Source organism: Miscanthus floridulus, chromosome 5 (genome assembly GCF_019320115.1).
Source record: "Miscanthus floridulus cultivar M001 chromosome 5, ASM1932011v1, whole genome shotgun sequence".
Lineage (NCBI taxonomy): Eukaryota > Viridiplantae > Streptophyta > Magnoliopsida > Poales > Poaceae > Miscanthus > Miscanthus floridulus.
In genome coordinates, this window is record NC_089584.1 from 99,229,978 (window position 1) to 99,244,219 (window position 14,242).

General features: G+C 47.0%; 1 protein-coding gene across 2 annotated transcripts; it reads left to right on the forward strand.

Annotated features, from left to right (window-relative positions):
* Window positions 1-2,998: 2,998 nt before the first annotated feature.
* On the forward strand, window positions 2,999-10,221 carry LOC136452744 (LEAF RUST 10 DISEASE-RESISTANCE LOCUS RECEPTOR-LIKE PROTEIN KINASE-like 2.1). 2 transcript variants are annotated; one of them, XM_066453343.1, is made up of 3 exons: window positions 2,999-3,782; window positions 8,658-8,687; window positions 8,965-10,221. In XM_066453343.1, the coding sequence occupies exons 1-3, from the start codon at window positions 2,999-3,001 to the stop codon at window positions 10,014-10,016; spliced, it is 1,866 nt and encodes a 621-aa protein (XP_066309440.1). In that variant the 3' UTR covers window positions 10,017-10,221. The 2 variants fall into 2 exon arrangements, with proteins under 2 accessions (XP_066309440.1, XP_066309441.1); XM_066453344.1 differs by having other exon boundaries at window positions 8,977-10,221.
* The last annotated feature ends 4,021 nt before the right edge of the window (window positions 10,222-14,242 follow it).

Here is a 14,242-nt window from a genome sequence, read left to right on the forward strand (position 1 = left end):
TTAGGCCATCTACATAATCATGGCGATCAGGAAAGAGCCAAGCAATGAGTTTGATGTCAGTGACATCCATCATCGCAATGCTCAAATTCAATCAATATGAGCAATTTCCCTACACGCTTTCCTCCAAGCAATGATGGAAGCAAGTTATGTGATGAGTCATCAGCTAAAAATTCCGCAGACAATGACAATAACACAGTAACACTGGTCAGATCCAAAGGAGTGATTTAATCGGCTACAAGAATGGTACCTATGTTGTCAGTCATTCCACACATTGTTTGAGGCTATATTATGGAAGGACAAGCTTACAATCCTATCACAGTAATTTTGTTTTGTCAGTTAGTTTAAGGGATCCTATCTTTTTACTCTTTGTAGGGTAAAACTAAGATCGGAAGGACGTTGTAATGGTTGAGTGTATGCTGGTGGTGGCATGCGAAAGGAGGCTGGTTCTTGCAATTGGTGCCGGAGCAACCTCGGCTCTCCATACATTTGAGATCTACATACACTTAACTATGACATGCTTGAGCAAGAGTCATTTTAGTTGCAGATATCAGATATCTGTAGTCCTCCTGCTGCCTATCGTTGTAGATCTTCTATACAAATATATTGACCATAAGCCATTATCTTGTACAAATGCTATAGTCATCTTCAAAATTTTCAGCATTAGTTTCTGCTCTTACATGTGCTTGCATGTATACCCTCTTTGAGCTGCAGCAACATCACCAAAACTGTAGAAGAATTACTCTTTTTTCTGAACTGAGACGATAATATAATGTTCACATGCAAGGTTTACAATACCGGTAAGAAAAAAATTTCGGTCCCAGCGATAAATACGAAATTTCGGAAATATCGGTTCAAATTTAAATAAATTTAAATTGAGTTTTAAACAAATTTGGCATCATTTCACTAGAAAACTATATAATCCATCATCCATCATAAATTTATATAACATCGACGAAATAACATAATATATCACAGAAGTAGAGCCGCGGTAATACAGTGTGCTGACGGTGGGCGAGCTGCATATACTAGTGCCGTCCAATGTGTGAGTGAGAAAATTAAATAAATTTGAAGAAATTTAGGGCTTTGATAAGACTAGATGATATGGAGGGTCATTTTAGTGTGGTTTGGTGTAATTTTAGAGTGAAAGATGAATTTAACCGAAAAATTTTGACCGATACAAAAAAATTTCGGACCTCAGCGAAAAAAGCGATATTTCGGAAATTTCGGCGATATTTCGCCGAAATTGTAAACCCTGTTCACATGTTGATGTTTGATAAACAGACAGGGTTCTCTAAAACACCTATCGTATTATTCAGGTTCTTGCCTTATGTTACGATATAAGATTAATGTGCATTTGAGCCTCCTTCAAAGACTCTATGTAACTCGATTGTTACTCTCCTATGTCACAGCTTCATCCTTCATGTATCTCCTTGTCACTACTGATTCAGGTGATTACTGTATGAGTTTTGAGTCAAAATTATGAGAGTTATATATGAAAGTAGGAAATGCTTTGCTTGCTTGCACCCATGTATTAAGTCATAACCAGTTTAACACTCAAAACATTCCTTGTCTCCATTTAGCATGGTCCCTTGTGTCCACAATAACACTCCTAGGTTCAGCTACTACCTCATCACATTTCTTGCTTTCATACAGTAAACTAGCAAAAAAAACCCTGCTTACATCTGTAAGAAACAAATGTGAACCAATGCTCTACCATGACGATCAGTACCTGTTCATTACAATTATTTTAAAGGCAAACACGAATTCCATACTGGCCCAATCCAGTGTAGGCGCGGCACCTAGTGAATAACGGGGGATGTAAGGGCACGTACAACGCATCTGTTCGTGCCGTCTGTATGCCACCAGTTTTGCAAAAAGACCCCCGGTGGAGCCAAGAGACAGGGAGGCCGTCGTCTCACGAGAGGACGACCCCGGCTCGTGCTCCGAGAAGAAATTTTCGCCTGGAGTAGACGGCCTTGATCCTGTGCGGCGGGAGGGAGCAAGGATGGCTCCAATCTTCAGCGCCAAACTGCTACTTTCTCATCTCGTTCCCTGGCTGCCGAAAGCACGCTGAGGACCTCTGACTAGCCGTGATCCGCACGCGGGCGAGATCCGCCTGGCTGCTGCGAGCCGCGCACCGCGCCGGCGAGCTCTGCCGCAAGCTCTGCGTGGGCGACCTCCGCCCCACCGCCGAGAGCCACGTAGTTGAGGAGGCGTTGAAGAAGAGGTGTTTTTTTGCAGATGAAGTTGACTAGTCGAGTATTCAAAGGATAAACATGTGCAGCGCAGTACGTACTACTGCACTAGGAGGAGCATGTGAAGTGCAGAGAGTGCCGTACAGCTTTTCAGTTTCTATAGACTACAGTGGAGAGAGCAAACAACTAGGAGTAGTAGGCTAGCGTGTGTTTGCAATTTTTTTTCTAAAAAGTGGAGAGTTTGCATTCTGTTTGCAATGCAATTTAACTGTTAATACGTAGTCGTATTATGTTTTATTTGATTTATGAAAATTTTGTTCTATTATGATTTATATTAATATATCATTTATATTTATGATTACAAAAAATATTATAACCATGATCATCTTATTTATGCTGGATCTTTTTATTGTCAACGAGCAACACAATGGTTACATGAATCATATTCCTGCTTGATCATGGCTACATACAAGTATTAAAGATTTAATAGATAGATAAACAGACAACCCATTGTATGCGTTGTCTATTTAGCAATCTATATAGGATGTGACATCATCATACAGACAACAAACTGTCTATGGGTTGTACATGCCTAATGGAAAGGACGACAGGCCATGCGAAGGCGCAAAGTCGCTCACTCGCTTGCGGTCCAGTCATGGCAAAATTTCCACAGCCAAGTCAAAGAACCGATCGTTGTCGGTCTACTAACTCCATCACTTGACTGTTCACTGTCACACAAAACCTCCCCGAGTAAAGCAGCACAGCCTCCGGGTCTCTCCCTCCGCTCCCCATTCACACGCGTGATGGCTCCTCTGCTCCTGCTCCTCCTCCTCCTCCCCGTCCAGCTCCTCCTCGCCGTAGCCAATGCCGTCCCCGATTCCTGCACCAAAGCCACATGCGCCTGCCAGGACATCCACTACCCGTTCTGGCTCAACTCCTCCGCGCCCGACTGCGGCTACGCCGGGATCGGCCTTCTCTGCGAGGACAACTCGACGCTGATCCTCCCCTTCAAGTCCCACAGATACATAGTATCCAGCATCGACTACAAGACGCATACCGTCCTGGTCTCCGACGCCGACATCGCCGACGAGTACGCGGCCGGCTGCCCGCGGCTCCACGTGAACCTCACCATCGACACCGTTTGGCTGCGGCTCGCGCCCTCCGCTTCCAACATCACCTTCCTCTACAGCTGCAAGAGGAACATTACCCTGTCATCTGCCGTGGAGTTGAGTGGGTGCCAACCACAACAACAAGATGGCAATAGGTCGTACGTGCTGCGGGATGGTGGGATCACGGGTGCTGAGGCGTACGAGTTCGAGTGCGAGGAGGTGGTGGTGGCGCCGGTGCTGGATGTACACAAGAAAGCAGTCGTGGGCGCGCCTGGCGGTCCGCCTCCGGAGAACGGATCCTTCCGTGAGGTGCTGCAGGGCGGGTTCGAGTTGAACTACGACACCCACAACCACCAGTGCGACCGATGCGAGGGCTCCGGCGGATGGTGCGGCTACCAGCGCAACGAGACGCACGTCGGCGGCTTGACGTTCACCTGTTTCTGCGAGGGCGGCCGGACCACGGATCGTTGCGTAACAGGTATGTCTCCTATTCCGTGCATTACTTTTCTTTTTTTTTTACTTTTCTTCTCGTTTTTCTGCTTGTTGGCGCTCCTAGCGTCCAGACGCACCTCCGGCCCCGTCCGAGTGTTCCCCCACGCACGAAACCACGCCCCCGCCGCCCGCGAAAAATAGTACTCATTTCTATCCTTGACCAAAACAACAGAGCACCTAGCGCTCCGCCGCCCCACGGAATAGTAGACTCGTTCTGTTCCGCAGGTGCCGCCATCCCGCCATCCCACTGCGCCACCTCGTCCTCCCCCCCGCCATCCCGTCGCGCCGCCCATCCCCCGCCGCGCCCACGCTAGGTGCATCGCATCCTCATCGCGCTCCCATCAGAAAGTATTGCTTGTTTGCATCATTAAACAAAAAAAATGCAAGATGCAACAGCAGAACAAGTCTACTACAACATTAGAATAAATCGATTGCAACAACAGAACAAAAGCTACTGCAATACGAGATGCAACATCAGAAAATAGAAACTAATGCAACAAAAAATATTACTTGTTGCAACACCGTAACAAGGCTACTGCAACAAAAATAGAACAAAAGCGCAAATGTGAGAAATCAACATCAGAAAAAAAGATTAATGCAACAAAGAAAAATTACTTGTTGCAACAGCAAAACAAAGCTACTGCAATAACAAGAAACAAAGCACAATGTGAGATGCAACATGAGAAAAAAAGACTAATGCAACAAAGAAAAAATATTTGTTGCAACAGCAAAACAACGATACTGCAACAACAGAAACAAAGCGCAATGCGAGATGCAACATCAGAAAAAAGAGACTAATGCAACAAAGGAATATTACTTGTTGCAACAGCAAAACAAGGCTACTGCAACAGAGCTCGCCGGAACCCTAGCCACCGCGGCGTCCCTCAGATCCAAATCCAGAGGAAGAGGAGGAGGAGGAGGAGAGCTCAGATTCAGAGGAGGAGGAGGAGTAGGGCTCAGATCCACCTACCTCGTCGGAAGCTGCCGCCGTCGCCCTCCTCTCCGGTGGCATGGAGGTCGCGAAGGGTGGGAGGGAGGGTGGCTCGCCAGAAGCCGCCGCCATCGCCCTCCTCTCCGGTGGCATGGAGGTCGCGGAGGGAGGAAGGGAGGGAGGGGAGGCTCGCCGGAAGCCGCCGTCGTCGCCCTCCTCTCCGGTGGCATAGAGGTCGTGGAGGGAGGGAGGGGTGGCGGCACGTGAGCGCTGCGTGCCAGTAGCGGGAGCGAGGAGGAGCGGGCGAGCAGAGTGGAGGAGCGGGGAGGAGGACGCGGGCGAGCAGAGCGAGGCGTGGTCGGATAAGGCGAGGCGTGGTCAGTCGCGTCAAAAGTCCTTGCGTCTTGGGCACTGGGAGTTGACGCCTCGGTCGTCCAAATTCAACCAGGTATCTTGTTTCTCTGCGAATACAAAGCTACCTCTTTGCTGGCCATGTCTTGCCTACCTTGTGTCCTAATCCTGTGTGTTCGTGCCCCTAACTCCCATTAGATTATGATACCTCTAGTTATACGCAGCAGCTCTTGGATCTTTAAAAAGATATCGTGAGTATGACATAAGCTTGCACCCTATTAAATGATAGTCGAATTATGTGGAAAACATAGACGATGATATTGAAACAATCATGACAAGAGACTAGGATTTGATGAAACCGACCGCAAATTCTATAAGAACAACTCCAAAAGAGTATAAATGATTATCGCTCTTTCACAATCCCTCTAGGACCCACTGATTCCTACACTATAAAAAATCTAGTGCAATAGAACTTTTAGCCCAATCTTCTTGAGTGTTCCTAATTGTTCCTTGCAACAATGATTCCTACCCTTGTGTTGGCTTGGTTGATTTCTTGGCCTATACCCTTTATTTATATAGTCCACTCCTGGACCCTAACACATGCAAGTAGAAGTCCTATTTCTTGTAGGATTCTACACTCAAGTACTAATAAAATTAGAAGTACACACCACTATTGAGTCCTATTAAAAAGTAAGATCTGAGTCACCACACAACACCTCCCATGCCGTCCTCCAATGATGGTTTGATTTGCTTGGAGTCGTTCATGTGCGGCAGTGTCAATATCAGCTAATCCCTTCTGCCTTTTCGATCGATGCAACCAGAGTGACCACCTATCACACATCCTACTAGTCCTGCGAGTTGCGGCTACACTGACCTGCGACTCATTACAGACGTGTGTCGGGAATGCGCGTTTGTGAATTTATATCACAGACACGCGTTGGTGTGGTGTCTGTAGGGAGCGTTGTACAGTTTTTTACATAGTGCCCGCTAGATGGAAACATCTTTTTGAACCGAAAGGTTTGTTTCGTAGATTCTCTTGAGGAGTTTCTAGCTGAATCTTTGAAGGGCTCTACCAAATAATATTTTATAAAGAAACATTGTACGTTTATTTTGTGAAATGGTTATCCTAAATGAACAAGGAGGCTTGAAACTGAAAAACCTAACTACCTTTGATTCACTTACTATATACTCCTAATTGTAGAGAAGTAAGTACTTTCAGCCAAAAGTCTTATAGAGAAGTACTTGCAGCCAAAAAAATTATACAGAAGTGCTTGCAGCTAAAAAAAACACATATCTTTATACAAACCACCTTCCCCACGTAGAATTAAAAGCATAAGAAGATCTTAAGAAACCCAATTTTTGGAGCACAATTTCACACGTTAACAAATTTTCTTCTAGAAAATGAACATCCTGGCTTCAAGTACTAGCTTATAGCCTTATACTATATTCTTTTGATTGGTATATACGGTCCGAGTGGAATTTAACTGAAATCACCCCAATGTAGTACAGAGTGACTTAAAATCCTATCTTGCCTGGACCAACAAGCTTAGGGATCATATAGCACGCGGCGGAAGAAAATTCTATCGACGCAGGTTCACCCAATTTTCTTCCCAGGCAGCGGACGATCACTGATTCAACGGATTGGCACGGACAGGCGCAAGACCGCCAAGTCCACGCTACTTCAGTCTCCTTCTCCCAGCGTGTCCCACCTCCAACCAGCCTTCGCCGAAACCCGGTCAAGACTTCAAGTCCACGGGACCTATAAGTCACAACTCACAAGAAACCAAACGCGTGCCCAATTGGAGCTAACAAAACTATCTCAAAAAAAAAAAAAGGAGCTAACAAAACAGCCAGATGAGCGTGAGCCCACCTCGTCTTCTCGCCACCATGGCTGCCAACCTACCGCGTCTCCCCGTCCTCCGCTTCATCTTCCTCGACGTCCATGTCCCCTCCACCCATGGCGACCCTCCTCTTCCGAGCACTTACAACGTCTCCATGTGCTCGAAATCCACCTGGTGCGGCAGCGACGAAATCCGCTACCCGTTCTATCTTGCCCGGACTGCGAACACATCGCATCAAGTAAGCTTTAATTAAACCTACCGAAAGATTTATTTCCGTCTTAAAAACAAAAAATCTGCTCCGTCTGCACAGCCAGCCATTCCATCGGACTTCCGATACCACGCCTGTGTGTCTTTCTATTGAGGTTTCGCTTCACTTCACACTAAAAATGAGTTTTAGGATTAGGTTTCCTATTGACAAAACAAAAAAACGAAGGACTCAAAGCTCTTAAATTTTCAGAAGAATAGAAGACAATATGGGTTTTGCATAGGCCACCATGAATGAATCTAGTAAATTTATAGGCTCTCATCACCAGCCCATTACGAATCCACTACTAGGTCAAGCTTTCATCATTTCGCCAATCAAGTGACTTGGCACTGAGAGCATCCGTTGAACCGGCATGCCATTGTTTTGATTAGAGGAATTTCATAGGAATTTTAAAGGAATCTAATTCCTATGTTTTGCTTACATCACATGGTGTTTGGAATGGAGGAATAAAGTTTTTTCTTTTCCTTGCTTTCCTTAATGAAATGGAGGAAATAAAACTTCAACTCTAAGCCCTTGTAAATTTTTCCTACATGTGAATGGAGAGATGAGCAAGCCCTTGTTCACTAGAATGGAGGAATAAACATGTTCTTGTATTCCTTGTGTTCCAAACACCCATTCTTATAAAATTCATGTGTTTTTCCAATCCTCTTTTTTCTACCTACACTCGTTTTCTATTCCTGTGTTTTCTTCCTTTCCTCTATTTTTCATTCCTCCATTCCAAACAAGCCCTATAGAATAGATTTCCACCACTGCAAGGAACCTCAATTACGAAGGAAATTGTTCACAATGAGCATATAGCCGATTCCAAGGTAAAATTAAGTAAAACTTGTGGGCCCACCTGTCTCATTAAGTACTCCCTCTTTCTAAAAAGAAGAAAAATGTCGCTTGCCGATGCGTCAGACAAATTCAAATTTGACAAAATATATATGGTCTGCTCAGTTGTGGTGGCTGTTGCTATTTATTTTTTACTACAAACAACAGTAGGTGTAGGTAAGGTTGCTGCAATAGCAGTCGCAGCACTGTTACATCAAGATGTTCCGATCATGCTGATATATAAAAAAAACTATTTATGATGCGTGATAAGAGTGTATTTGAGAGGGCTCCTCCCGGCGGAGCCGTTTTAGATGAATCATAAATCTTCAAAACAGCTCCGGCTCCTATTTTTTTCACTGAAAAACAGCTCCAAACTACTCCTGTTAAACTGTTTGGTAGGGCTCCTCCGGAGGAGCCAGAGCCGGAGCCGAAGAGGAGCTCCTACCAAACGGAGCCTAATAAGTATCACTAGATTAATCATAGAATATATTTTTTATATAAGCCTACTATTTGAAGATACAAACATTGATATTCTTTTCTATTAATCTAGTCAAACTGAAATTATCTTTTGTAATACATTTGTGCTTTGTGTTTCTGTTTGACGTGAATTAGTTTAATCTTGCTCAAATCTGACATTGGGTTTTGTTTGTTGGCATACAGGATCAAAACGGAAAACACCAATTATTGCTGGTAAGCACTACGCAGCCTATAGTCAGTACCCATCTTCATTTAGTCTAAAAGAGCAGAAGAAAAGCATATAATGAATTATTGGCATGACATGTTTTAGAATCCATAATTCTAAAAAAAAAAGTATCTGGAATCCACTAACCAATGACAGGAATATAGATAAATTGCATCCTCCATTTGGGCAATAATCTGATGAGTTTCCACACTGACTAACGGTGCATTTTTTCTTTGCAAATTGAATTTTTAGAATGCCTTGCAGTTGAATTCATTTGTGATGCAGGTATTGTTGCAGGCACGTTGTCACTTCTATTCCTGTGTCTAGTTATTCTCAAATTCTTCTCCGCTTCTAAAGATGGTTTGCTGCCCTTCAAATCGAAGGATGAACCAAGGGTTGAGTCATTTCTACAAAAGAACGGGAACCTACATCCAAAAAGATACACTTATGCAGATGTGAAAAGGATGACAAAATCCTTTACTGTGAAGCTAGGCCAAGGTGGATTTGGTGCTGTATACGGAGGCAAGCTCTACGATGGCCGCCAGGTAGCAGTTAAGATGCTAAAGGACACCAAGGGTGATGGAGAGGAATTTATGAACGAGGTGGCTAGTATTAGCAGAACTTCTCATGTCAACGTTGTGTCACTTTTAGGATTTTGCATACATGGATCCAAAAGGGCACTTATTTACGAGTACATGCCTAATGGTTCGCTCGAAAGGTACGCCTTCAATAGCAACATGAATAGTGGAAATTCACTAAGTTGGGAGAAATTATTTGGCATAGCAATTGGCACGGCCAGAGGACTTGAATATCTCCACCGGGGATGCAATACTCGAATCGTGCATTTTGACATCAAACCACATAACATTCTATTAGATCAGGATTTCTGTCCTAAGATCTCTGACTTTGGATTGGCCAAGCTATGCCTGAATAAAGAGAGTGCTATCTCCATTGCTGGTGCAAGAGGGACAATAGGTTATATTGCCCCAGAGGTTTACTCAAAGCAATTCGGAATAATAAGTAGCAAGTCTGATGTGTATAGTTATGGAATGATGGTCCTTGAGATGGTTGGGGCAAGGGACAGGAATACAAGTGGAAATAGTGAATCTAGTAGTCAATATTTCCCTCAGTGGATTTATGAACATTTGGATGACTACTGTATCAGTGCTTCTGAGATTAATGGTGAGATGACAGAGCTCGTGAGAAAGATGATAGTGGTTAGTTTGTGGTGCATACAAGTGATTCCGACTGATCGGCCAACAATGACTAGAGTCGTCGAGATGCTAGACGGAAGCACAAGTAATCTGGAATTGCCACCCAAAGTTTACTTGAGCTGACAAGCATAGATATTTTCCTACTGATAAATATTGCTAGCGTTACCAGGTTGTACAAATGCAAATATTTGTTATATAATATGCAGAACTAAGGCATGCATCAAATGCTATTTCTGTCCTGTAAACATAGATGTAATAGTAATTACATAAGAATTTCTGGACAGGGGTGCTCGTAGCTCATACGACACTGTATGATGGTGTTAGAGTACTTTGTTCAGACTTGAGACTCGCTGCAAGCACTGATTCTCTTATGTGTACTTTGAAGCGTCGTTTGAAGCGTGGATCGTAATGCATAGACAAATTAAGGTCCTATTTAGATTCTATGGCAAAATTTTAGCCCTGCATTTTTAGTCTTTTTTTCTTCCAAGGGATCCAAACACGGAGGCTAAAAGTGAGCAAATGGTTAAAAGTTGGGCTAAAATATTTTACTCCCAAAGAGGCCCTAAACTAGGTTAAAAGTGACTAAAGTGCACAGTGGACAGGTGCTGCCCCTCAATAATTGCTCTGACCTTGCCTCGTTCCCCACGCTCCCCATTCTCTCTCTCCCTCTCGCTCGCATCTGCCCTCCCTGTCGCCGCGCTTCCTACGCCGCTGACATGGCCACCGCCCCTGTGGCCATGGAGGAAGGGAAGAGGAGGGGAAGAAGGGAGGCGGGCGCTGCCCCTGCGGCGGCGAGCTCTTGCGCGGGCACATCTCCAGCGGCGGCTCCACGCGGGCGTGAGCGGTGCCCTGCCCTGGCATAGCTCGCCGGAGTCCGCACCCGCCTGCGCGCCCCGCCTCGTCTTGGCCACGTGCGCCCCTGCGAGCGCCCCGCCTACCACAACTCGCCGGCGCCCTCTCCCTCTTCTCCATCTCGGTGGCCGAGCACCCCAGAGCGCGCGTACTTCCGAGCGGTGGCCATCCGCGGCGGATCCGGTGTGCAGCGCCGCCCTCCCCCTACCACCAGTAGCGCGACGACGTCCTCCTCGTTCGTGCCCACGGCCTGCCCATGGCGAGAGCTGTCATGGGCAGCAGTAGCGTGCGAGGAAGGAGACTTGGAGGGGGCAAATAAGTCATTGTAGATTAAAGTACTAAAGTTTAGCCCATGGATCCAAACAGTCCAGCAGAACTAAACTTTAGAGGCTAAATTTTGGTGATCCAAACAGCACCTAAAATTGCGTCGTCTCGACTATGTGCCTTGAAGGAGATGTAAGGACGACAGGCCGTGCCAAGGCGCAATCAGCTGCCGACTGTTCGTTTGCGGCTCAGTCATGTCAAAATTTCCACATCCAAGTCGAAGAACCGGTCGGTGTCAGCCTAACTTCCGCCACTTGTCTCTCCCTCCCTGCGGCTCTGCTCCTTCTCCTACTCCCCGTCCAGCTCCTCCTTGCCGTAGCGGACGCCATTCCTGATTCCTGCAGCAAAGCCATATGTGCCGGCCACGACACCCACTACCCATCCTGGCTCAACAACTCTTTCGCTCCCGCCGACTGCTGCTACGCCAGGATCGGCCTTGTCTGCGAGGGCAACTCGACGCTGATCCCCCCGTCATGTCCCACAGATACGTAGTATTCAGCATCGACTACAAGACGCATACCGTCCTGGTCAGATCCTCCCAGCGTCCCACACCTCCATATTCAGCATCGGCTGGTTGGAGTATCTCCTGCAGACCTGCACCACCTCCGGCCCACCACCAACCAGCCTTCGCCGAAACCCGGTCAAGACGAAGTCCACGGGACTTATGGGGTGTTTGATTCAGCTACTAAAATTTAAGAGGTGTATCGAAATGATGTTGTATGAGGTGTTCGGATACTAATAAAAAATAAATTACGTAATCCGTCAGTACTCCACGAGATGAATTTTTAAGCCTAATTAATCCATCATTAGCATATATTTACTGCAGCAAAATATTGTCAAATCATTGACTAATTAGGCTGAAAAGATTCATCTCGCAAATTAATCACAAACTATACCATCAGTTTCGTAATTAATCTATATTTAATACTCCATGCATGTGTCTAAACGTCCGCCAAACGCCCCCTAAGTCACAGCTCACAAGAAACCAAACGCGTGCCCAATTGGAGCTAACAAAACTATCTAAAAAAAAAGGAGCTAACAAAACAGCCAGATGAGCGTGAGCCCACCTCGTCTTCTCGCCACCATGGCTGCCAACCTACCCCGTCTCCCCGTCCTCCTCTTCATCTTCCTCGACGTCCATGTCCCCTCCACCCATGGCGACCCTCCTCTTCCGAGCACATACGACGTCTCCATGTGCTCGGTGTTGTAACACGGCCTCGGCGGGTGGCGAAGGCCTCCGACGGCGGAGTGTCGCCAAGGCGTCTTCGACCGTCTTAGGGCGGAGATCTGGTGCTGACTAAAGGAACTTTCCTGGCTATGCTCGTAGGGCGCTGCACGAGGCTCAGCGAGCTTGTCGCGGATTCCGCCCGGGCCAGGCACAAACATCTCCGACCGCTCAGGCGGACGCCGCCCCGTTTCGGCTGACGGGCATCTCCGGCGATGAGGGCGGAGGCCGCCCTACCCCTGAACTAATCAAACAAACAGTCTTGCCTAAGTGTGTGCAGGTACCTAAGCGCAGACGCCCGTGGTCCGCACGAGCACGCCCGCATGGCCCCCGCGCGGTATGAGGGGCATTATAATAAATTCTGTCAAGAAGTAGTTAAGCCGTATAAATAGGGAGCACTTGTAACTGTGTAAGAGGAGGGGAGAGGAATTAATGAAACCATAGCTTTCCGTACCAGCTTCCTACACGCCCACCTGTCGTGCCTATCCCGAGCCTCCGCCTGAGGGCGACGCCTGACGGGCGGAGGCCTCTGTCTTCCCCACGCTGTCTGAGACCGCTAGTCTCTACATTGGCGCCCGCCATGGTTTGGCCAAGACAAACCAACGATGGCAGGGAAAAGAAAAACCACCACCAGAACAGCAACGACCACGGGTCAGAGAGGAAGGCCTAGGCGCACCACTCGTAGCACCTACGCAACCTCGCCAGAGGAGGATGGCACCAGAGCAGATGCCCAGGGTCAACAACCGGAACCCCAACATCCAGAGATCCAAGATCCGGAGGCCCAACCAAAACTCAGGTACAACACTCGAGCAAGAACTACAACAGCTGCAAGCATAGTTTGCAAAGAGCGCAATAAGAGAGGGACAGAATGGCAGCAGCATTCACAGCTAATCAGCAAGCTACTCAAGCGTCAGCACAAGCAGCAGAAATAAGGCAGCAGTTGGCAGTCTTACATGCTGAGATGCTAAGTAAGCAGCATGCAGTACCACTGTCAACCTCCGCAATCCCAGCCTCCGCAGCAACACCAACTGCAACCATGCCTCCGCCAGTGATCAGCCCAACCACGACGCCATCTCAGGCGATGCGGAGGCCTATCGATCCCAAGTCCCCACTCTCTGAAGGCATACAACAATCGCCATGGCCAACGGCGTACAAGCCAATCACACTACCAAAGTTCAACGGAAAGACCGACCCCCATCAGTTCATTATGAGTTACGAGGCAGCAGTAGCCTCCACCGGCGTCGACGACGCCGTCCTGGCAAAGTCATTCGTTATTGCTGCCGAAGGTGATGCGTTGGCTTGGTATTCCATGCTCAAACCAAGCACGGTCTATTCTTGGGAAAATCTCCAGGACAAGATATTGGCAAACTTCAAGGGGCTAGCAGCACAGTCGCTGACATCCACAGATCTATTCCACTGCAAACAAATGCAGGGAGAGACACTACACGACTACTTCCGGAAATTCGTGCAACTAAAGGCGAAGGCACCAGACGTCCCAGAAGAGATCGCCATTGAAGCAACGATCAAAGGCCTCCGAATTGGGCCGTTCGCAGCACACCTAGCAAGAAAGAAACCAACTTCCATACAGCAGTTGTATGACGAGTTTGAGAAGTACTGCAGATCAGACAATGACCTACGGAAAAGGCTGGAGGATCAGGGTCAAAACAGACAGCAAAACAGCAGCAAAAACTCCTAGAAGAGCTATACGAACCAGAATGCATCAAATCAGAAACCAGGACAGGGGCAGGTGCTCAGCATCGAGGGTCAACCTTACCCCGAACAAGGGCAACTGGCAGCGCCAGCATCATCGGAGACCCAGACCAGGAACCAAGGTCGGCAAGGTTACCAAGGAAAAAACTAGAACAAAAACCACAACCAGAAACAACGCAGGCCATATTGCGTTTTTCACGGCGAAAGCGCAGGGCACTGCACCAAAGATTGTCCGGAG